This window comes from Nomascus leucogenys, unplaced genomic scaffold, assembly GCF_006542625.1.
Source record: "Nomascus leucogenys isolate Asia unplaced genomic scaffold, Asia_NLE_v1 Super-Scaffold_241, whole genome shotgun sequence".
Lineage (NCBI taxonomy): Eukaryota > Metazoa > Chordata > Mammalia > Primates > Hylobatidae > Nomascus > Nomascus leucogenys.
The window spans coordinates 449,978-472,182 of record NW_022095767.1 but is presented as its reverse complement, the minus strand read 5'-3'; the positions used below and the strand labels follow the sequence as shown (position 1 = coordinate 472,182).

The window sequence follows — 22,205 nt, the reverse complement described above, 5'->3', positions numbered from 1 at the left end:
AGAAAAGGCCTGCAGCCAAGGCTATGCTTTGGTGACATGGGTCTTTGGAGATTTCTGGTAGGTAAGGATGCCTGTGAGTTTAAGGTTGAGGCTTTCTCAGATGGACTTGGGAGCCTGCAGTAGACATCGTGGGTGGAGGTCACTGTTGGTAAGAATTCTGACTTCTGCCGCTGGCGGGTGTGGGCCAGAGTCACCCCTAGAGTGTTTCCATGTAGGAACACTGGGGTGTTCCAGACACAAATGCCTTAATATCCAGCATCTTTGCCAGGGGTTCTGCTCCAGGACACCAGCCCTTTTCCTGCTGTGGTCTCAGGCCTTTGGCAAGCTGCCCGTGCTCTTTCCAGCGTCCTATCTCTCACCTGGGTTGCCAGCTCCCTGCAGCCTTGGTGGTGTTTGCAGCCTGCTCTCAGTTTTTTTAATCTTTTTTTAATTGATGTCTAATTAGTAGTTATGATAAATTGCACTAGCCAAGCAAATGCTACCTTTCCTAAATTACGCCGTGGTATTGTGTACGACAGCAGCAGGGTTGCTATTTTCAAATGAGATTGCATAAAATAAACATGTGCCCAGATGACAGGAAGTACTAAGCTGATGATTAATTGATGCTCTGGTGCGGCCTCGTGCTTTCCAGTGCTTCCATTTGTGTGACGATCCATCTAGTGAAGTTTCAGCAGGTCCACACCACTGATAATTGCCAGATCACTAATTTGCAGTTCGTCTCCTGCCCTCTCATGCTGGGGCCGGTGGCTATTAGGAGGCAATGCAGAGCAGTCCTCAGTCCTGCTGAAGGTCAGGGTCACCAGAAGGTGACGTGCGGCCCTCGGCTGGCCAGGTCTTCTGCAGCTCGGAGACTGCCTCTCTACACTGAGACTCAGGAACAGTGACATTGCTGCATTATTCCGGACTCTTGAGACTGGTGCTATTTGTCCTATCATTTTCTTTGTATTATGGAGGGCTGATATTCAAGGAAAGGGAAAATAACTTAGATTTAGTTTTATTTGTTTTTTTCAAATGAGGAGATGAAGACTTGAGCCTGCTGACACATACCCAAGGCTTGCTCATATGTGAAATAGGTAGAAGTTTAAATATGTCTTGAGAGCAGTTGAGAAGAGTCAGTGGAAAAATTACTAACTAGGGCTGGTGAGCAGGGTCTCGACAGCACAGGGGGTAGGGGTGTGCCATCTCAAAAGCTGCCCTGGTGCTTAGGCCAGAGGGCTTCACCCAAGTGTGGTGCTGCTTCTGGGAAAGGCGGGTGCTGTGGTCTGCACCCCAGCCTGGTGGATTAATAGGAAGCAGCAGAAGCTTGAGCAAGGTGTCTTCTGGAACAGTAAGGAGGCAGGACAGTGGCAGAGGCCCCGGACTTAGACCACTCTGCCCCTTAGCAGCTGTGATCTGGGGCAAGGACTTCACCTTTCTGAATCTTAGTTTTCTCATGTGTATTCTCTACCCACCCAATAGCTCTTCCCATGAGGTGTGGGAGATTAAATGGCATCATCGTTTATTTAATAAACAAGCGAATGGTGGACGGGGACAAAACACCTAGCTCAGTGCACAGCGTGTGACCACTCTGGTTTAGAAAGTGCCAGCACTCCTCCCAGGCGAGCACAGCAGTGGCAGCTCCTTTGTAACTAGGCGTTGCTTGGTAGGATGTCCCTGGGGTTGGTCCATTAACCTTCTTTTCTCTCGGGGGTAGGGCCTTGGTGCAATTAACAGCTTTTAAGCCAGAGAATTGATGCCTCTTACTCCAGTGTTCTTGAAGTCTCAAGAAGTCTGGGACCCCAGAAAACAGGCAGGCCAGTTGCTTTTATCTTGCCTGATGGCTGTCTCTCCAGAGGTAGCAGTGACAATAACAACCAACACGTGGCTCTCGGAAGCCTGACTGACTCCAGGGCCCGGTGCTCTCTACTGTCTGCACTGTTTCTGTTGTCCAGTGGCAGCACCCACAGTGCTTCCTCTGTGCACCTTCAGCAAGACAGAGTCGTTCAAAGCCAGTCTTCAGAAGGGACCCGGGGTTGCTTTAGCCATGAGATCCCATGTCAGTTTTCACAGTGACTTCACTATCCTTTAGACAAAGTCCTTGAGATCTTGATGGCTCACAGAGTGGACTTCATTCCCAGGACAGGGCGAGTGGACTGAGTAGACAACTTGGAATCCACTCTTAAGCTGAACAGCGCTCCTCTGCCCAGGGTGGGATGGGGAGGGAGTGGGAGCCCATCCTGCCCTTGATATTTTATTCTAACTTACGTATTTAATTCACTTTTACTACTTTTTTTCTTATATCACACTATACACCAAATAAGTTCCAGAATGATCACAGAATGAAATGATTTTTTTAACTGATAAAAAGAACTAGAAGGAAAAAAACAATAGCTGATATAGGAATAGGAAAAACCTATTCTAAGCATAAAAACCAAGGAAGACATCATAAAGAAAATGACTGGTCTTGAAAGCCTAAAATTTTTGAATTATATACTTCAACAAATTCAATAAACAAAATTAGAAGACAGATAACAAAAAGGAAAAATGTAAACATATATAACGTTGATATAATTACTTAATATTCATAGACTTTCTCAAGTTCAAAATAAGAACACTCCACTAGGAAAATTAACAAGAACATGAATATGATATTCACAAAGTAAGAAATACCTATTTCCAATAATCTGTTAAGCTTTTACTAGTTGTCAAAAAAACATACTTGTGAGTTAATTTTATTTATTTATTTTTTTGAGACAGAGTTTTGCTCTTGTTGCCCAGGCTGGAGTGCAATGGCGTGATCTCGGCTCACCACAACCTCCACCTCCTGGGTTCAAGCAATTCTCCTGCCTCAGCCTCCCGAGTAGCTGGGATTATAGGCATGTGCCACCACACCCACCTAATTTTGTACTTTTAGTAGAGACGGGGTTTCTCCATGTTGGCAGGCTGGTCTCGAACTCCTGACTTCAGGCTATCCTCCCACCTCGACCTCCCAAAGTGCTGGGATTACAGGCATGAGCCAAGTGCTGGGATTACAGGTGTGAGCCACCACACCCTGCACAAGTTAATTTTCTAACAGTAAAAACTTGGAAAACCCTCTATCACTTTTTCTTTTTTTTTTTTTTATTGAGAAAGTCTCACCTGTCACCCAGGCTGGGGTGCAATGACGCGATCTCATCTCACTGCAACCTCCGCTTCCCAGGCTCAAGCAATTCTCCTACCTCAGCCTCCCGAGTAGCTTAGATTACAGGTGCGCACCACCACACCCAGCTGATTTTGTATTTTTAGTAGAGACGGGGTTTCACTATGTTGGCCAGGCTGGTCTCGAACTCCTGACCTCAATGATCCTCCTGCCTCAGGCTCCCAAAGTGCTGGGATTACAGGTGTGAGCCACAGCACCCAGCCAACCCTGTATGATTAACAGCATGACTATTCTTACAGTGATCATATACTTTGGTGTCTTTAAAATCATGTAAAAAATAAGAACTTGAAGTGATTAGAATAAGTTCACAACATACTTTGTAAGTGAAAGTGATTGGGTTAAAATATATATTACCTCTATTTTTTAAATGAAAATGAAAAACTCAAGAGTATACATCAAAATATGAACAGAAGTTATCTTTAGCTGCTGTGCTTCTATAGTCTTTCCATTTTTACCAAAAAACAAATACTTTAAAATTTTTAAGTGAAAAAGAAAATGGCAGGCAGATGGGTTGAAGCATCTAGAAAAATCAAACGAGAGTGTGCTGAGGCCTGCTCCTCTCTTGTGGTGGGCACCCCATGGACTTTCCCTGGCTTTCTCCTTGTCTTCGAGCCCAGCCCTCCTCATTCTCTGCTCTCCAGTTCCTGCTCCTAAGACCCTGCCTGTTTCTCCTCAGGACTGAGCACGGAGGGCATCTACCGGGTCAGCGGGAACAAGTCAGAGATGGAGAGTCTGCAGAGACAGTTTGATCAAGGTAAAGTGCAGCCTGGCCAGGCATCCGAGGCCAGAGCTGGTCAAGGCAGACACAGCTGACTCGGTGAACTGTCTGTGGGGCTTCGGGGCACTCCTGCCAGCACAGACCCAAAGCCACGAGGTGCTGAGACTGAGAAAGAGACCATGTGTGGCCGCAGTGGGGAGGTGGGGACCAGGTCCTGTCAGTGAACCGAAGCACCATCCCTGCCAAAGCTGGGTCATGTAGGCCACTCCCAACACTGCCACTCACAGATGCTCTTCCAGGTTGCCCGGGCACATGCCTCCCTCACCACACTGAAGAGTTTTGCCTGTTTGCCCATGCAGAGCTAGTTGCAGGCACATGATATACAAGTCGGGTTGAGATGTGATCCTGTTTTGCCAGGGCCTCAGATCTACCCTCCTCACAAAGTCCCAGCACCAGAGAAAGTGAGGGACCATCGTGTGAGGAGCTGAGCCCTTGGGACATAGACCCAAGTTACATAGCTCTTGGCAGGGACTCCCTTCTCCTAAGCTGAGCCAGCTTCAAGAGGCCTAAAGTCAGGCAGCCAAACTACCTCTTGGAATTGCCCACACTGTGGGATGAGAAGCCACGTGCCCCAGTGCCAGAAGCAAAAGCACCAGAACAGGGCACATTCCCATCTATCAGCAGCCAGGGCAGGAGGCGCCACCCAGAGCGGACACCACATCCACTCCCCAGCTGGGCGGCCCTTGCGCCTCGCAGCACCGCAGTCGGGCTCAGCTGGCCGGCAGCAGGCAGAGGGGACCACACAACAGGGAAACTCCTGCTAATCTGTGGGAGACACGAGGCCAAAGTGAGGGTAGAGCCCCCAGTGTGGGATGCATTTGTATATACGGGAGATCCTGTACCAGCTTACCTCCCACACAATGGAACCTGGTACTGTCCATCTGTAGAGATTTCTTCGTCATCAGGAATGCACTGAAGTATGTATGCAACGAGAAGGAAAGCAAGACATGGGTCAGCGGTGCTGGTGGCTGGGAAGGGCCAGAGAGAGAAAAAATGAGCCTATTTGCCCTCCCGCCATAGGGGACAAGGATGGAGGCAGCAGTCACAGTGGTTGCTAACATCTTTGTGACCTACCTGGAAAGTGAGCCACCCTTTAGGAAAGCAGCCTCCTTCTGTGATGGGAAAGGAGTAAGGAAGAGGCAACAGCATATCAAAGCCAGATGAGGGCAAGCTCCTGGCACCAAAAACCAGCATGTGGGGGTAGCACCCCTGCCCCGCGGGTGGTAGATGGGGCAGTTCAGCAGTCTCGGGAAGAGGTGCTGGGGCCAGCCCATGCCTGAACCTCAGAACTCAGCGTTAGCACTCACAAGTCCCACGCCTCCAATCCCTGCCAGTCCTGAGGCCGTCTCTGGCTCCTTGAGGTTTCTCTAGCCTCTCCCGAGCCCCGAGTTGTCCTGATGTTTCTGCCTGGCTTAGAATGGTTTGGCCTCACTCTCCTGACTTCCTTTCAGACCACAACCTGGACCTGGCAGAGAAAGACTTTACAGTGAATACCGTGGCCGGTGCCATGAAGAGCTTTTTCTCAGAACTGCCTGACCCCCTGGTCCCGTATAACATGCAGATCGACTTGGTGGAAGCACACAGTGAGTACCGGCAGCCCAGTGTTGGGCGGATTGAGGGAGAAAGGGCTCGGCACTAGAAGAATAGGTCCTGCCCTCAGAATGGACACTGGCTCTTAGAGCTGAGGTTTGAAGGACAGAGGCCAAGGGAATTAACCAGATGACAGCAATGGGACTTGCAAATTGGGCTCCTGCCCTTGTAGACCTTAGGTGCTTATCTGGGGGTTACACCAAGAGAGTTGCAGGTTTCCCCCAAACTCTCATTAGTTAAGAGCATGGTTTCGGTGTCAGACTTGGCTCCTTTGCTTGTGGTCGACTTAACCTTCCCTGCCCCTTGTGTCCTGCCGTTGTTACCATCCCTACTCCTGCGGATGAAATTCTATTCGGAAAGGCCTAGAAGTGAGGCTGTGAACAACCTATTTAATAGTAGGTCTTATTTTTCTTTCCCCTCTTCTTACCTGTCTTCTCCTACCTCTCATGTAATGACGTTAACATGGGTCTAGGGTCCTACAGCCTCTTAGGAAGCCGGCCTCTGGAGGGAAAGAGACAACTCCAGTGGCCCTGGCCAAGTGATCATTTGATGCTGTAGCAAATTAGCACCTCTGGTTTTAATGGTATCCTGTGTGCCATGCCACCTTGCCTCATCAGCTGTTCCTGCCCCAGCCTGCCTCTCTCTAGAGGTGTTTGTCCAGATGGGCGAGCCTTCTCGCTGGCCAGCCTTTCCCTGGACTTTGTGTAGTACCACAGAGGATGCCTGACCTCTCAGAGCGTCCCACCATGTGGCCCTCACTACCTTTTAAGTCATCAGCAGCCTTCCTGCTTTGTGCCTCTGGCAGGCCAAGACCCAGCAGCAGCCCTTGCTGTGCAGCTGCAGAAGGGAGTGTCTCTGCCAGCTGCCCAGAGATCACAGCCACCCATGATCCAGCAACCAGAGGGTGGGGAAGAGGAAAGGAGATGTGTTCCTCAGGGGCAAGACATTAGTCTCATCTTGTCACTGCCCAACTCTAAAGAGGGAGCTTTAAACAAGCACAATTTATTCACAAGGCTGATGGTGTAGGCAGAAATTTGAGGGAGGTGATGGATCAGCGTGGCCCCGAGTCCTAGGTCACTGACTCTTAGTAGCATCGGAGGGAGACAGGTGTGTAGGAAGCCCACCCCTGAACTGTCGGAGCCTCAATAGTGACAGGGCTGCGGGGTCTCGGTCTACACTTCCTATGGTGTCTGTTTTCACAATCTGGATGCCACCTTCACCTTATTCTGTCCACACTCTGGACAGCTGACTGGAATTGTTCACAGCTCCTGACCCTATCTAAGCCCACAGGGATGGGGCAGGAGAGTGTGGTACTCCTGGGACGGTCATAGAGTAGCCTGCCTTCTGAAGACGGGAGTCAGGGTTTCTCCAGGGGAGTTAGCGGGTGGAGACCATTGCGGGCTTCTCCCCTGATCCTGCTGTCTGAAGATAGAGGCTTTCCCAGCAGTCGCTTCTCCAGCAGGCTCCAGGCAGGCACAGATGTGAAGTCGCATGGGAAATCTCTATTCTGGAGCCAGCTTTCTTTCCACGGAGGCTTGTCTCACAGTGGAAGTTAGGAAAAGAGGAAGGCATGGACTGATACCCAGTTTGCTGGAAGCCGGGAATTCCTGTCTGCATTTGTCTTGACTTGGCGCCATCTAGAGGTGCGTGAAATCCTGCCACCCGACGGAACCCCATTGTTTCTGCGGGAACTGCTGACACAACATCTTTTTGTGTAGGGTTGTGGGGCCGGCAGGAACGGGAGATGCTATTGATAGGGAATCAGCCGCCTTTCCCACAGCAGCTTCCACCCAGCTTCCACTGCTCAGGAGGTGGCTTCTTGCCGCTGCTACTGCAGCAGCCTGGGAAAGGGTGGAGGTTTCCCACTTCCTCTTCCCATTGTCTGTTTCCTGTCTCCAACGGTACTCAGCGGGGGCTCCGTTGTCTTGAACCTGACCGAAGCGGGTGGGAGAGGAGAAGATCTTGCTGACATGGCACCTCTCCCGGCCAGAGCAGTTGACTGAAAAGCCGGGCTGTGGATGTTGCAGGGCCAGGTATAACTGAGCCACAGATATTAGGCAGTGCAAAAGTTAGTAGTGTTAAGGGATATTATGGAAAAAAGATGATTGTGCCCCAAAGTAGCTCTTCCCAGACTGCCTGGGGTTTCCATGGCTACATCAACTTGCCCAGTTCTTTCTACTTAATCCCTGAGAGCAATTGTGTCTCTATATGTTCAGGCCTTGGAACCAGTTTCAAATCCCATCACAACAAATATCAAGGTCACTAGCAAATGGTTTTGTTAGCTCCAGAATTTCACAATATTGAACACTGCTGAAAAGGTACCCGCAAAATAGAGACGTTTGTGATTATTTGCCAGTTATTTTCCTACCACACTCAAGGTGACGCGTGGGAGATTCAAAAATGAACAGCAGCAGCAACCGCACTGTCCGTGGCCTGTGTGGCCTGCCTCGGCTTGGCCCGACTCTCCACAAGGCATTTGATTCCCACCACTGATCTTCCTTTGAGGAAGATGGTATTATAATACATCTCCATTTTACAGAGAAGGAAACAGCTTCTCAGAGGTGATACAGCCTGCCCAGGGTCACACCGCTAGGGAGTGGCAAGCCGGGGCTTGAGTCCCTGCCTACATGGGTGCAAATGAAGTTCTCTGAAGACAGAGCAAAGCTGAGCTTGAAGTGCACAAACCCCAGCGAGGAAGACGTAAGGAAGAGGGCTTCACAGGGGAGATGGGCCAGGGTTTCAGGAGGCAGAGGAAAAGGCTTGCGCTACCTGTTCTGTCTCCTCCCTGTAGCCCACCCCCACCTTCAAGAGTCGCTCTTGCCTGGTGCCTCCCCATCTCTGTGACTCCCTCCTGCCCGCCTGTCTGGAGTCGACCCCATCCAGCTGGTGTCCACAGGCCCTGTCCTATGGCTTTTGTGCTGGAAGGGGTGCTAAAGCTGGCTCCATCTCAAGCCAGAGGGTCTGGACCAAAGGACCTGTGGCTCCAGGGTCCCCATTAACTCCCTGTAATAGCTCACAAAATTCAGTCTTTTTAACCTAAGGAGATACCAGTCGTTTTCATCAGATTGCTGAAGGGGATGTGTGACCCGAACATGGTTCAGGATGCCGGCTCATTGTCTCAGCCTTTCCATTTGACAGATGAGACTGCTGGGGCTAGAGATAACAGTGCAGCCTAGGTTACCAGGGGACGGCCCTGCTGCTCTCTGGGCTCTTGTTCACCAGCTGCCTTGGGACGTTGCTGGTTCTGGGATCCTGCCTTCCTTTGGTCTGTCCAGATAGCTGCCCGAGGGCATGGGGGTGCTTCTCACACCCACGTACGGGGTCATTAATTTCACAGCTAGCCAGGCCCCGTGTGGACAGGGACAGATGGCAGTGGGCACACACATATGCGGTCCCCGGCTCAGTCTGGTGGGACAGGACATTCAACAGGTGATTGCAAAGCCATGTGTCCGGGGAAGGACGGCCTGGATTCTCCATCCTGAGCCCTGCAGAGTGAGGTCTTGGCCTTGGAGTTGTTTACCACCTGGGGTGGGGAGAGCCGACGCCGGACGAGCCTGCGTGATCACTGAAGGGCTGTGACCTTGAGCCGGGCTTTCCCTTTCCTGGCGATGCAGGCGTGCAGATGGTCAGCGGCGGCCAGCAGGGACTTTCCTCCAGGCACCAAGCTGGCAGCAGCGGACCCAGGCCTAGAGCTTGGTTGGCAGCCTGGGTGCCAGTGATGGCAAGTGGCGCAGCACAGCCAGGGCAGGAGTGTTCTTTGGGAACGGGGTCTCTGCCGCCAATTTGTTTGACCTTGGATCAGTATTCTGGCTTTGTGAGGCCTGGTGTGTCTGCTGTAAGAGGTATGGGAAGCTAATCGGTAAGGTCCCTGTGTCCTCTGGCTGTCCCCTCCCCTTCCTCCTGAGTTCTTGGGGTCTCTATTGTACTAAATTGCTGGATCTGTGTCCGGGCTATCTTGGTTCAACTGGCCCAAAAATGCCTCCCTTGGACGTTTCTTGCTGTCTCAGTCGATGGCCCCTAAGTTCAAATGTAGGATGTCCCAGGAAGAGGTACAGCTCCCAGCCCACGCCCCCTGAGCAAGAGAGAGCCGCCTGGAGTGGAACCAAGCAAAGGGGTGAGCGCAGTGTGGAGGCTGGGGTCTCCTCCGTAGGCCACCGTCTCTCCCAGCCCACGCCCCTGGACTCCTGTCTACCCCTGACCACACACTGGAGCAGGATGGGTTGTTGTTAGAAAAAACTAAGTGTCTTGACTCCCAAAGGGCAGGCTGAGGGAGCAAAGGATGTGAGGATTGGGCCCTCCACAGTCTGGGTCCTGAGGGAACTCTGAAGGGGGTGGAGGTTATGCCAAAAGTCTGGACGAGCAGACCTGGGAATCCACAGACCAGCACACGCCAGGCGTGGGGAGAAGCCACCCTGAGCACCTGTACCGTGGCGGGTCCGGGTTGCAGCAGCTCACCGAGGGCTGGGTGCCCTGACGGCCCTGTCCCAGAAGGGACACCAGGGAGCCCATTGCCCCTGCTGTTTCTTTGGCCAGTGTAGACACCTGGCCGGGCGGGCCGGCCTACCTATTGAAGCTGCGGGTCCCTGTACAGCAGGGCTCCACTGAAGATGGTGAGTGGCTCCCCTGAGTGTGCCGCTGCCCTGTGACCAGGTCCACACAGACTGTGGCTCCAGCCTTCGGCAGCACCATGGGGCAGGTGTCCAGGGTGCACGGGCTGGGCTGGCTCTTGGCCACCAGCTTGTTCCCCAGGCCTCTGGCTTGGAGCCGCCGGAGTGTGTGCTTGACCACACCCAGGCCCAGGCTGGAGAGGGATAGCCCAGTCAGCACCATGCCCAGCAAGCAGCAGCCAGCCAGAGGCGCCGTGAACTCGCCGGGGATGAGGATGGTGGTCAGGAGGGGAGACGGGTGGGGCCAGGAAGGCCTCGAGGAGCCAGCCCAGAGCTCCTGGACTAGAGAGGCACCCACTGGGTCCTTTCCCCTCTTTCCACTAGACCGTAAGCGGCAGGGAATTTGGTTTTTGTTCCCTACTGCATCCCCAGTGTGTAAAATAGTATACGGGCAGGAGCGGGCCCCCGTAAATATCTGCTCCTCCCACCCACTGCGGATGAACAAATGACCCAAGGAGGAGGGGCCTCCCAAATCTGAGAATGAAAGAATTCGTATTGTCTGACGAGGCAAGAATGGGGCGCTGTCACCGCACAACCTCGCCCATCCCCACGTGCTCAGCCCAGCCCTTCTCATGCTCACCTGCCTCTGGGTCAGTCGCCTCCTCCCTCGCTGAGGACTGTTGAGGGACCTGTGTCTGGTTCCAGCCAGGGCAGCTGAACATGCCACACAGGGCACAGACACTGCTGGTGCCCCCCCAGTCCTGGGTCAGGGGAGGGTGGGTATAGAAAAAAGGCTGGGTACAGTGTGACTGGGTACAGTGGCTCACATCTGTAATCCCAGCACTTTGGGAGGCCAAGGTGGGCAGATCATGAGGTCAGGAGTTTGAGACCAGCCTGACCAACATGGTGAAACCCCATCTCTACTAAAAATACAAAAATTAGCCGGGCCTGTAATCCCAGCTACTCAGGAGGCTGAGGCAGGAGAATCACTTGAACCTGGGAGGTGGAGGTTGCAGTGAGCCCAGATCGTGCCACTGCACTCCAGCCTGGGCAATACAGCAAGACTCCATCTCAAAAAAAGAAAGTGTCCTAGCTGGTGAAGCCAGCACCCTGGAGGCCCCCCATCCCCTTTCCTGTCAGAGGATTACTGCAGTCAGAGAGGGCTCTGCCATGTGCAGGGAGGCGGGGACCCAGAGCAGATGGGCTGAGCTGGGAGACAGGCCTGGGTCCCATCTACCTTCGCCATCACCAGCCTTGTGGCCTTCTCTTGGGCTCTGGAGTGGGTTTCTCAGCCGCCATATGGTAACGCCCAGCCCCACCTTCCACTCGGGTCTACGATCAGGGCCATGCACAGAGCACTGTGAAGCTGTCCTGCCAGCACTCGGGCAGCACCCAAACCTAAGCAGCCGCTGCTGCCTTTGCCATGTGAAGAGGCTGTATCCGGAGCCTAGAGTAGGTCCCTCTGCAGAGAGGCCCTAGAGGGGTGAGGGCAAGCTTTGCTTAAGGAAAGAGGTGAATGGGGCTGAGTCAAAGGATGTTCACAAAGTCGGGCTTGCTTTTAGTGTGGGCCAGACTTGAGCAGAAGGGCCTCTTGCCCTCCTTGACCTCTGCCCAGCGAGCTCCTAGTGCTGCTCAGTACTCAGGAGCACCTGGACCAGGCAGCCAGTGGGGAGGGGAGCAGGTGAGGAGACTGGCCACTCACTCCTCACTAGGCGTTCGGCTGAGGTGCACATGCAGAAGGAGGCTGGGATTCTAGGGGGCAGCCCCTAAATTTTTTTTTTCTTTTTGAGATGGAGTCTCGCTCTGTCACCCAGGCTGGAGTGCAGTGGCGTGATCTTGGCTCACTGCAACCTCCACCTCCCAGGTTCAAGTGATCCTTCTGCCTCAGCATCCCAAATAGCTGGGATTATAGGCACACGCCACCAGACCTGGCTAATTTTTGTATTTTTAGTAGAGATGGGGTTTGGCATGTTGGCCAGGCTGGTCTCAAACCCCTGACTTCAAGTGATCTGCCCACCTCAGCCTCCCAAGTGCTGGGATTACAGGCATGAGCCACTGCACCCAGCCAGCCCCTAAATTATTATCAAAGCAGGCTCTGTAACTCCCGCCCCTGCCCCTTCCCACCCCCTAAAGAAGAAACAAAACCACCCCCCTTGCTGCTCATCAGATAGGAAGGAGAGCAGGCATCCCTGGCAGACCTAGGCTTTGCCAGCCCCGTTTCCTGCCTCCAGCCAGAGGACGAGATGAGACCCAGCTCTTATGTAAAGGTGCTACCACTCGATGCCTAATTAAGACAAACACAGCTGTGTTTGGGTCGTGCAGGCACCTACGGAGAGACCTGTGTCCTCCTGTGCCAAGCTAGCAGCTGGAAGGGGGCATGACGATTTTATTAAGTGAAGCTTTGCACCACACACATGCTGCTCGTGTTTTCTAATACGGTCTTCTGTCCTCCCTACAGCAGTTTACTTGGTTTATGAAACATTTTATTGTAACATGACAATGAATTGTTTGAAGACTCAAGGTCGTAGAAAAGAGTGTGCCCATGGCCGGGTGCAGTGGCTCACGCCTGTAATCCCAGCATTTTGGGAGGCTGAGGTGGGTGGATCACCTGAGGTCAGGAGTTCCAGACCAGCCTGGACAACATGATGAAACCCCGTTTCTAGTAAAAATACAAAAATTAGCAGGCATGGTGGTGGGCACCTGTAATCCCAGCTACTTGGGAGGCTGAGGCAGGAGAATCGCTTAAACCCAGGAGGCAGAGGTTGCAGTGAGCTGAGATCACGCCACTGCACTCCAGCCTGGGCAACAGAGCGAGACTCCATTTCAAAAAAAGAAAAAAAGAAAAGAATGTGCCCTTGAGGTGGATCCCTTAAAATAAACCTTGGATTCAGAGAAATGAAGCTGTTCATAGCCCAATAAGTAGCTCCCAGGACTTCTTTAGTCATTTCTGATAGACAGATGTTACCAAGACACTGCTCTTATCAAGTCACACTCTCAAGGCCACAGATTTGCCAGGTTTCATTCATCCCCATTAGGCTGCCCAGGAGAGCTCCTGGAGCTCTGTCCCTTCCAGCCCTGCATCCTCCCTTCCCCACAGGCTCCTGCGAGTAGACTGGCTCCCAGGTGCCCTTATTTTCTGTCCAGCTGTGAACTCTTCATTTAATTGCCAGGTGTCACCAAATGAAGGAGGCACTGTCCACAGCCCCTTTTACAGACAAGGAGACTGACCCTAAGGTGTCACTTGCCCAAGGTGACACGGTTGACGCAAGAGGCCGGATTTGTACCCAGGGCCATCTGAGTCAGGATCTGGACTCCAGACCACCACAGGACCTTCCTCCCTGCTCAGCGTGCCCATCATTGGCATTCTGTCTGCTCTTCCAAGTCTCACTCTCACCAGGGTCCTTGTGCAACTCCCCCAACTCTGACCCTCTGGGCACATCACCTGCTGCAAAGGTGACTAGGAAGCAATGGGTTTCCCAAAGAATACTTGGTTCAGGGCTGGGTGCGGTGACTCATGCCTGTAATCCCAGCACTTTGGGAGGCTGAGGTGGGTGGATCACGAGGTCAGGAGATCGAGACCATCCTGGCTAACACGGTGAAACCCCATCTCTACTAAAAATACAAAAAAATTAGCCGGCGTGGTGGCGGGCACCTATAGTCCCAGCTACTCGGGAGGCTGAGGCAGGAGAATGGCGTGAACTCAGGAGGCAGAGCTTGCAGTGAGCCGAGATCGCACCACTGCACTCCAGCCTGGGCGACAGAGCAAGACTCCGTCTCAAAAAAACAAAAAAAGAAAGAAAAGAATACCCGGTTCAGGGAGTCCGCACCCCTCCCGGATTCATCAGCAGAATGGTACACATGTGTCTCCGGCGGAGACGGTCTGGCACCATCATCTATCTCAAAGGAGCCTGAGCCCCCGAGCCCATTAGCAATCATCTGCGTTTTAACAGACCCCCTCTTCACCACCCCCACAGCCGCCAGTTGTGAGATCGCTGCCATCTCCGTGAGACCCTCCTGTGGTTCTTCTGAGCCCTGGAGTCCAAGAAGGAAACATGTGGGCATCTTTCCCTGCACAGATAAATCTGTCTTAGCCAGCTGGGCTCCAGGTGGGCTCTGGGACGTTTGTGCCTCACCAGCCCCGATGCCCTTCCCAGCCAAGGTGGGCCACACCCACTCAGGGATGTCAAGCCCAGTGGCCACGGCTCAGGCCCCACAGCCAGTCCCAGCTCTGCAACTTCTAACCTCAGATACTTCATCCTCAAAATGGGGTGACGAGTTCCTGCCTCACACGATTGTGGGGACTCGTGGAACTGGGCCTGGCACAGGTTACCAGCTGCATTCCAGGCAGTTGTTTTCCCTCCCCCAGGACATTAGGATTCCATGATAGGCAAAGTGTGGGCGTTGGGGGAAAAGGGGGTGTGTAGTTCCTTTGGTAAAGTGCATAAGAATTCCCCACTGTTTCCATCAGCCCCTCCAACGGGGATGTGTGGAGGGTCCCTGTGTCTCTAGGAAAAGGACAGAGCCTTGGTCTCATGACCGACTCCCTCCCTCGAAGGTCTGTTGGCGTGGGTGGGTGGCAGCGGCCGCCCGTCTCCATCTGGTCAGGAAGCAAGCAGCCTTTCTGCGTAGGGATGCCTGTCTCCAGGGGCAACCGGATGAGCAAAGAATGGTGTTCTTTATGGCAGAGTCTCTCCGGATCGTTCTGTCTTGGGTGGTGGGGGCCAGCCAGGAAGCCCCAGGCACACAGTGCCGCCCTTCAGCGGGGGCCTGGGACGCCGAGGTGGGCCAGGCCCCTGGGCCAGTGCCACTGCCAGGTGTGCCAGCCTTGGGCACAGGCTTTGGGGAAAAGAGTGGGGTTAGTGTCATCCCAAAGCCCTGGGCTGCCCTCAGAGAAGGCCCATCACAGAGCACGTCCTGGGGTGGCCACCAGCCTTGGCCATGAAAGGCAAGGCTTTGGTTTTCTCTCTCCTCAGAAATCAACGACCGGGAGCAGAAGTTGCATGCCCTTAAGGAGGTATTAAAGAAATTTCCAAAGGAAAACCACGAAGTCTTCAAGTATGTCATCTCTCACCTAAACAAGTAAGTCGCAGGGCCTTCTGGTTGGTTTTTCCTCCTGAAAATTGACAGCCAGGGTCAGTGCGTCGCAGAACAAGGCTCTGTCCACAAGCCAGTAGACGCCTCAGGCCCTAGCCTGGAAGGGATGCTGGCTGGCCTCCCATGGTGCCCGCTGGGCTCAGTGCCCAGAGCCTCTGCCTCTCGCCCATCCTCAGGCCTCCCTCCTGCTCTTGTCTGAGGGCAGCCCATGTGGCCCCAAACCTGCCTAACACCAGATAGTGTACTTAGCTCCAGCGGGCGTGGGGCCTCTTGTAGGCCTGTGCCCCAGAGCTGGCAGAGAGAGAAGATCTGGTTGGTGCTGGTGCTCCAGAAATCTTCTCCTGAATCAAAAACACCTCAGAGTCCCTGAAAGTCCTCTCTCAGCATTCACGTTCCCAGCTGGGGAGAACCAGGACACCGCACCTCGAGAGGTGTGCTGCAGGAGACAGCCAGCCTCCAGCATGGAGCACAGCTGCAGGCGGGAGGCCGTGTGGCTGTTCCCTGAACTTCCATGTGTGTGGAGGAGGTCTGCTGGCCGAGTGGCATCTGATGGCGCTCTGGCTTAGGACACTCAGCCTCCCTCCCTCGTCACAGCTGGAGCACCGCCACTGCTTTGGCTGGCTGCAGAGTGAGTCCCTGAGGTGGTCCATCCACCCCCAGGGGTTTGCGGGGCTCCAGGCAGCCTTTCCGAGGTTGGCCATGTGGAGGCACTGGGCTGGAGGGGCGAGGACACTGAGGGTGCAGCCTCCCAGGCAGGGCAGGGTACAGAGAGCTGCGCATGGCCTTTTCTGCTCCACCTGAGGGTGTGCAGGCGGGGCTCAGCCTGGGTGCTGAAGACCATGAGTGCTCAGGGCCAAGTGGGGCCCTGCACAGTTCTGACCATTGAGTTTGGTGTCGCCCGCAGGGTCAGCCACAACAACAAGGTGAATCTCATGACTAGTGAGAACCTCTCCATCTGCTTCTGGCCCACCTTGATGAGACCCGATTTCAGCACTATGGACGCCCTCACAGCCACGCGCACCTACCAGACAATCATTGAACTCTTCATCCAACAGTGCCCCTTCTTCTTCTACAATCGGCCCATCACCGAGCCCCCCGGCGCCAGGCCCAGCTCCCCCTCCGCCGTGGCTTCCACCGTCCCCTTCCTCACTTCCACGCCTGTCACAAGTCAGCCATCGCCCCCACAGTCGCCTCCACCCACCCCCCAATCCCCAATGCAGCCACTGCTTCCCTCCCAGCTTCAAGCCGAACACACGCTGTGAGCCACCAAGACCTGGGGCGACCGGAGAACCGGTCCTCTCTCTGATGGAGTGGCATTTGGCCTTGAACAAAACCAAGTCCACTGGGGACAGAGGCAGGGGCAAGTGGCTCTCCCCATCACCTTCTCAAGACCTCAGTGGGAGCACCAGCCAATGGTACCATCGGCCGGGCTGCCAGGTACCCTGGGCCCGGTGCTGCAGACCTGAGCTGGCTGCAGGCAGCAGCCATGGGGCCCTGTCATTTGACTTGGACCCATTTGAGGACTGAACTAGGCAGGCAGCGGCCCCAGTGCCCTCCCTCTGTTCCCTGGACCACCACCCCTCCTGGCTGTGCACACCAGCCTCCGGGTGCCTCCCTCTGCTTGTACAGAGCCCATGGTCGGGACAGTGCCCTGGCCTTTGCCGGGGAGGAGGATGCTCTGAGATTCAGGGCCGGGCTGGCAACCCCCGAAGAGAACACTTCCCGTTGGTCTGTCTCTTCCCACCTTCCATCTGCACACACCCCCAAGGTAAGGGTACAGCCCGGCTGGCAGCCTCCTTGGGAACGTGTAGGCCACGGCTCTGCCACCACTAGGTACCTGCTGAGGGCGCTGGCCCTGCAGATGAGAACAACGGAGGATAGCTTTGTGCCTGGAGCAAGAAAGTGCGGGACTCCTCGCTTCATCCCCACCATCCCACTCCACAGGCTTCCCAAAATGTTCCCTGGCAAACAAAGGAACACTAGGAGAAAAAATGGAAAATGCTTCCAATAATTAAAAAGGAAGAAACCACAGAAAGAAAACTACAGACCTCAAGATTCCACTCTGCACCCGCCTCTGCCAGGAGGGAGGGAGGCACACAGGTGGAGCTGACCCTCGTCTTTGTGGCAGCAAAATCAGGATGCCTGGAGCTGTGGCCTGAGAGCCTGCTGGGGTCCCACTCACCCACTTAGGTCTAGTCGCCAGATCCCCCGTTTTCCCAAGAAGAGAGTTCGAGCCCTTGGTGGGGACAGCCGGGGAGATGGCAGTGCAGGCCGGAATCTGGGCTGCCCCAGAACACAGTCCATTACGATAGAAACACTACTTGAGCATGTGCGTGGGGTGGGTGTGTGTGTGCACGTGTGTGAGTGTGTGTGGGCGCTTGGGGGGTTGGGGGCAGTTGGAAGGTGCCAGGTGCACTTGGGGTTGGGGTTGGTGTGTTGGGTGTTAAAGTGGAATCGTTTCATCCCAGCCATGGAGGCCACCAGCAGGAGTGTTCATGGGGATGTGGGCGGGGTGGGGCACTTTGAAGGAATGGCGGTCTGCTGGTGCCCTGGAAGGGGCATCCTTCCTGGTCTTCGCTGGCCCAGAGGCACCATGCCTGCCTATCATCCACCACCACCCTAGCCCAGCCTTCCCACTGCCCCAGGAGAAGCTCTTCTCCTGCCCACCTCTGCCCCCAGCACCGCAAACTTGCACGGCTGGGCTGTGGCCTCTGCGGCCAGGAAGCCTGACACTAGGCACCCCCCAGGCAAGAGCTAGCGGGGTGCAGAGGGCCCCACACCAGAGAGCCCTTGGGGCTTGTTGCACTTTAAGAAATAGGATCTGTGGTATATTCCAGGGGGCCTGATGGACACCTCTCCCGGGCGTCTGCAGCTGCCCTGCCCGTGCCCGCCTGCAGTGGTTGGAGACGGGAGTGGCCCTTCGGCTCCCAAGCTCCCTCCGCCTCTTGAGGAACACAAATCGGAGTACGAACCCAGGGTTCAGGCGTGTTTTCTGTGAATGTTGGATGATGAATTTTTGTCTCTTCTGGTGGAGCTGTGCCTGGCCCTGTAGGCCCAGGATTGGCTGGAAGGTGACATCTGTGTTTCGTTTTAGCTGAGGTTGGCAGAAACGTTCCCAAACTCCCCCAGCCCTGGGCCCCAGCAGATGAGGAAACGGCCCCATTTACTGACCCCGCCCCCTTTTCGATTATGCTCACCTGGTTAGCTCCTCACGGAATTGGGGGTGGAGGGAAAGCATGGTGGTGGCCTGGGCCGTCCCTGTGTGAACACAGGCAAAAGCAGTCCAGTCCCCCTCACTGCTTGAGCTAACACTGCCACCTCTTTTGTGTGAGCACAAAAGCCACGTCCCAAGCCACCTGGCCCCTGATGCCACAGATGTATGCGCGGCCAGTAACTTCCCCAGGAGTGTGGAGGGGGCGGTGAGGAGGAGCACCTGGGCTTTCTACCCCTCCCCTCACAGAAGTACCAGAAACTAGGCCTGGGGCACTCCCAGCGCAGCGCCCCGTCAGCCAAGGTGGGCAGGCAGGGACTGTGGCAGCTCATGTCCAAAGGGAGCCCCCATGCACAGGAAGCCGCAGGGTTCCTCTTGTTTCCCCCGCTAACTTCAGCCTCTCGTCTGCTCTCTGGGCTGAGGGACTAGAGGACATCTTGGTCATTTGAGGGGCACGGCCAGTCGTGGCAGGCCGGGCTTCAGCGTCCGGTCAGGGCAACGTGCAGCCCGAATGGGCACTTGCGTGGGAGCCACAGAGGAGTGTCCCTGGGGATTGTTGGGACCGTGCTGCCCCCACCCCCGCTTTCATCGGGGCTCTAAGTTCTGGAAGGTGTGTGCACAGAGGGTGCTCATGGGACCTGCATGCAGCTCTCAGCACTGGGCGGGAGGGCGTTGGCTTGTCCAGAATGGGGACGTGGGGCAGCCACCCCTGCCCAGCAAGAGCGCAGACACCATGTGAGGGGACAGCAGCCTTTGGTGCAAAGCCAGAGACTGATCCTGGCTCTGGTGGCTGAGGAGGGAAGACCCGAGGCTGAGTGGCGTGGCTCGTGAATCCACTTAGAATTCTTGGCTTGTGTTGCACACTGGGTGTCACGGCACACATTTACTCTGCATTATCCCCGTCTTTCCCGTTGCCTAGCGTTTGGGGAGGAAGAGGGAGAGAGCTTCGGGGCGTCTGTCTCCTTGCTCTCCTGCCTCCACCGCCTTGGTTTTGCTTCCTGCTGGAGGCGGGGCACCTGCTGCGACCCAGATTCTTCTGCAGGATGTATCTGTCTTTGTCACGGTGGACAGAGGGTGACATCATAGGAGCAGCTCGCTGGCCAGAAGGGGATGGGGGCAACCCTATGCCTCAGTCAGCTCCTGCTGCTCTTAGGGAAAGGAGGCCTGGGTCAAGCCAGCATCCCCTTGGTAAAGACCCCCGCAGGCCACCAGGCATTCTGGACACACACACACACACACACACACACACACACACACAACTTCACAGCAGGCCAGCTGCAGCAACTTGTCATCAAGAGTCACCTCAGCTGTGCTCCCCTCCCGTCCTTTCCTATGAGAAGCCACTGCTTTGAGGGCGCCGGCTAGAAAAAGTAGGGTGCGGTGGCCAGGAGGGCCCCTGCCGCGCGGGGTGCTGGGTCTGGTTGAGTCGCTGCTTTCCCGAGGGCAGCACAGGGATCCGGGGAAGCTGCGGCAGGGAGCGGGCCCCGGCTCCGTGGCTCTGAGGTGTAACGGGGGTGGGCTCCCTCCCTCGGAGCACGTCGTCTGTGTCCAGGTCAGAAAGTGGCCCAGGAAGGGGGCAGTTTCTGTCGGGGGTCCGGTGGGGGCGCGGCTGCGGTGCGGTCGGTGCAGCGTGGCCAATGCGTGGAGCGCGGGGGACAGAGCAGGAGGGGTTGGTCACCTCGGCCACTGCTGACCTGGGCTGGCCTCCCCCAGCCCTCCCGTGGCGGAGCCGGCAGCGATGCTACACTTCATTGTAGTCACGACAGGGCCTAAGTTATTGTTTGCATAAAAAGAATCATGTTCCCTGTGTACATTTAAGAAAAAAAAAAAAAAAACGGAAATGTCAGAATTGTATGGAAATAAAACTTGTTTGAAAATTTGGAATAGTGCTGCTGCCAGCTTATTTTTCTGGTACTTGTATTTTCACATGTTAAATGATCTTTATATATGTTGAATTAACAAATATTTTGAGTTTCTGAGAAAAACAAAACATATTAATGGTATTGAAATGTGTTAGTAGTCTGGCTGTGTGCCCAAAATTCTGTTTTGCAGCAAAAGTGAAGACCTGTATGTAAAGAAAGTATAACAATTATTTCTTTGTATTTTAGGGGCTTTAACCGGAACATCCTCTAGCTGGTGTTAGGAATGTTTGCTTAATTTCCAGACTTTTTTTTAAAAACACATCGTGGGTTTTTTGAGGCTCCAACCTGATTAGTGCATGGTCAGCCCTCAATGAAGGCTGAGGCATCTCTGACTGAGGTGTTTTTGTTTGGTTTTGTTTTTTAAAATCATGTATTTGCTACAAAGTATTGTACTTGTCTCAATGGGAATGGTGTAAAAAACTGAAAAGGCCTTATGTGATCTGTATCATAGTTAATAAATCAATCTTGTAAAAAACCAAACCTGAGAGAAGTGAAGGGGGGCCTCCTCCTTGCTGGGCCAGTGCAGCACACACCAGGGTTTCGCAGGCTTAGGCGCCCGGGGGTGGGAAGCAGGAGGCTCCCACAGGAGAGGTCTTGGCCAACAGGAGCTCCCCCTCCCGGCTCTCACCTGCTTTCCTCTCCAGCGCAGCTTCCCAGGAGGCCGCGTCATTCCTGTGGTTTCTCAGCATCACCTAAAGTGCCTCCCACAAACCCCCCATGGCCGCAGGAACTGCAGGCAGGCGTGGGGAGGGGATGCCAGAGGCGCCGCCCCTGACCTTCCTTCCCACTCCCCTCCGGCCTGAGGCCACGCAGGTGGCACCGGGAGTCAAGATGCCTGGGTTCACTTCCTGGGTGGGGGTGGAAGTGCCTGGGGAGTTCCAGGGGCAGGGTCATGAGCAGGCTTGTGGCCCGGAGGTGGCCGACCTCAGACCCTTCTCAAGGGAGGGGTCAGGGCTGAAGTTCTGAGGGGGGAGAGCCAAAGGTCACACTCACTCCCTGGTGCTGGCCCTGGGGTCAGAGACCCAGGCTTTATGCCAGAGTTAGCCACTGTCACCACCGTCATCCAGGACAGCACCTCCAGGGACGGAGGTGGGCTGCTTCCCAAAGAAGCCTTGCCACCAAAAACACCTCCTCTCTGCTCACCCCCTAAAAAACTCTTGTTAAGAATATCTCCCTTTTTCCAGTCTCCCAGGCTCAAGTTTGCTCTATCCTTGGCCCCCTCCTTACCCCTGACTGCTTCTAAGATCCCAAGTGTCACTTGAGCATGACTCTGCTGTTCCCTCTGCCTCCATTCTAGCCTAGACCTGAATTCAAGCTCACTAGACTCTGATAGACACCCCCACACACTGAATGGCCTCCCTGCCCTCAATATTCATGGCAGAAGAGTGAACTATTCAGCATACAAGATGCATCCTTCCCTGCCTGTGCCCATAGCAGACATGGCTAGCTGATCACCACACTCTGCCACACCCCTCTCCAGGCAGCCACTGCCAATCAATAGGGGCTGGCACCAGAGATGACGTCTGTTTGCCACGGCCTCAGCCAGGCAGGCAAACAAACGGAGATGCCTACTGACCATAGCCCAGGCTCCTTGGCATCCATGCAGAACCCCACGCTCTGGATCCATCCTGCTCTTCTCTCCCACTCCTCTAACCCAACTCCCCAACATCAGTCAAAATTAGTCTTTTTTTTTTTTTGACGGAGTTTTGCTCTTGTTGCCCAGGCTGGAGTGCAGTAGCTCCATCTAGGCTCACTACAACCTCTGCCTCCCCGGTTCAAGGGATTTTCCTGCCTCAGCCTCCCGAGTAGCTGGGATTACAGGCAT

General features: G+C 54.5%; 1 protein-coding gene across 1 annotated transcript in view; it reads left to right on the top strand.

The window, feature by feature from the left end:
• Positions 1 to 20,860, top strand: part of ARHGAP35 (Rho GTPase activating protein 35) — a 147,016-nt gene extending 126,156 nt beyond the window's left edge. The window contains exons 4-7 of the mRNA XM_030807864.1: positions 3,855 to 3,932; positions 5,408 to 5,539; positions 15,127 to 15,232; positions 16,152 to 20,860. Coding sequence (XP_030663724.1) covers positions 3,855 to 3,932; positions 5,408 to 5,539; positions 15,127 to 15,232; positions 16,152 to 16,509 — 674 coding nt within the window. The 3' untranslated portion in view covers positions 16,510 to 20,860. The remainder of the gene's footprint in view (positions 1 to 3,854; positions 3,933 to 5,407; positions 5,540 to 15,126; positions 15,233 to 16,151) is intronic.
• The last annotated feature ends 1,345 nt before the right edge of the window (positions 20,861 to 22,205 follow it).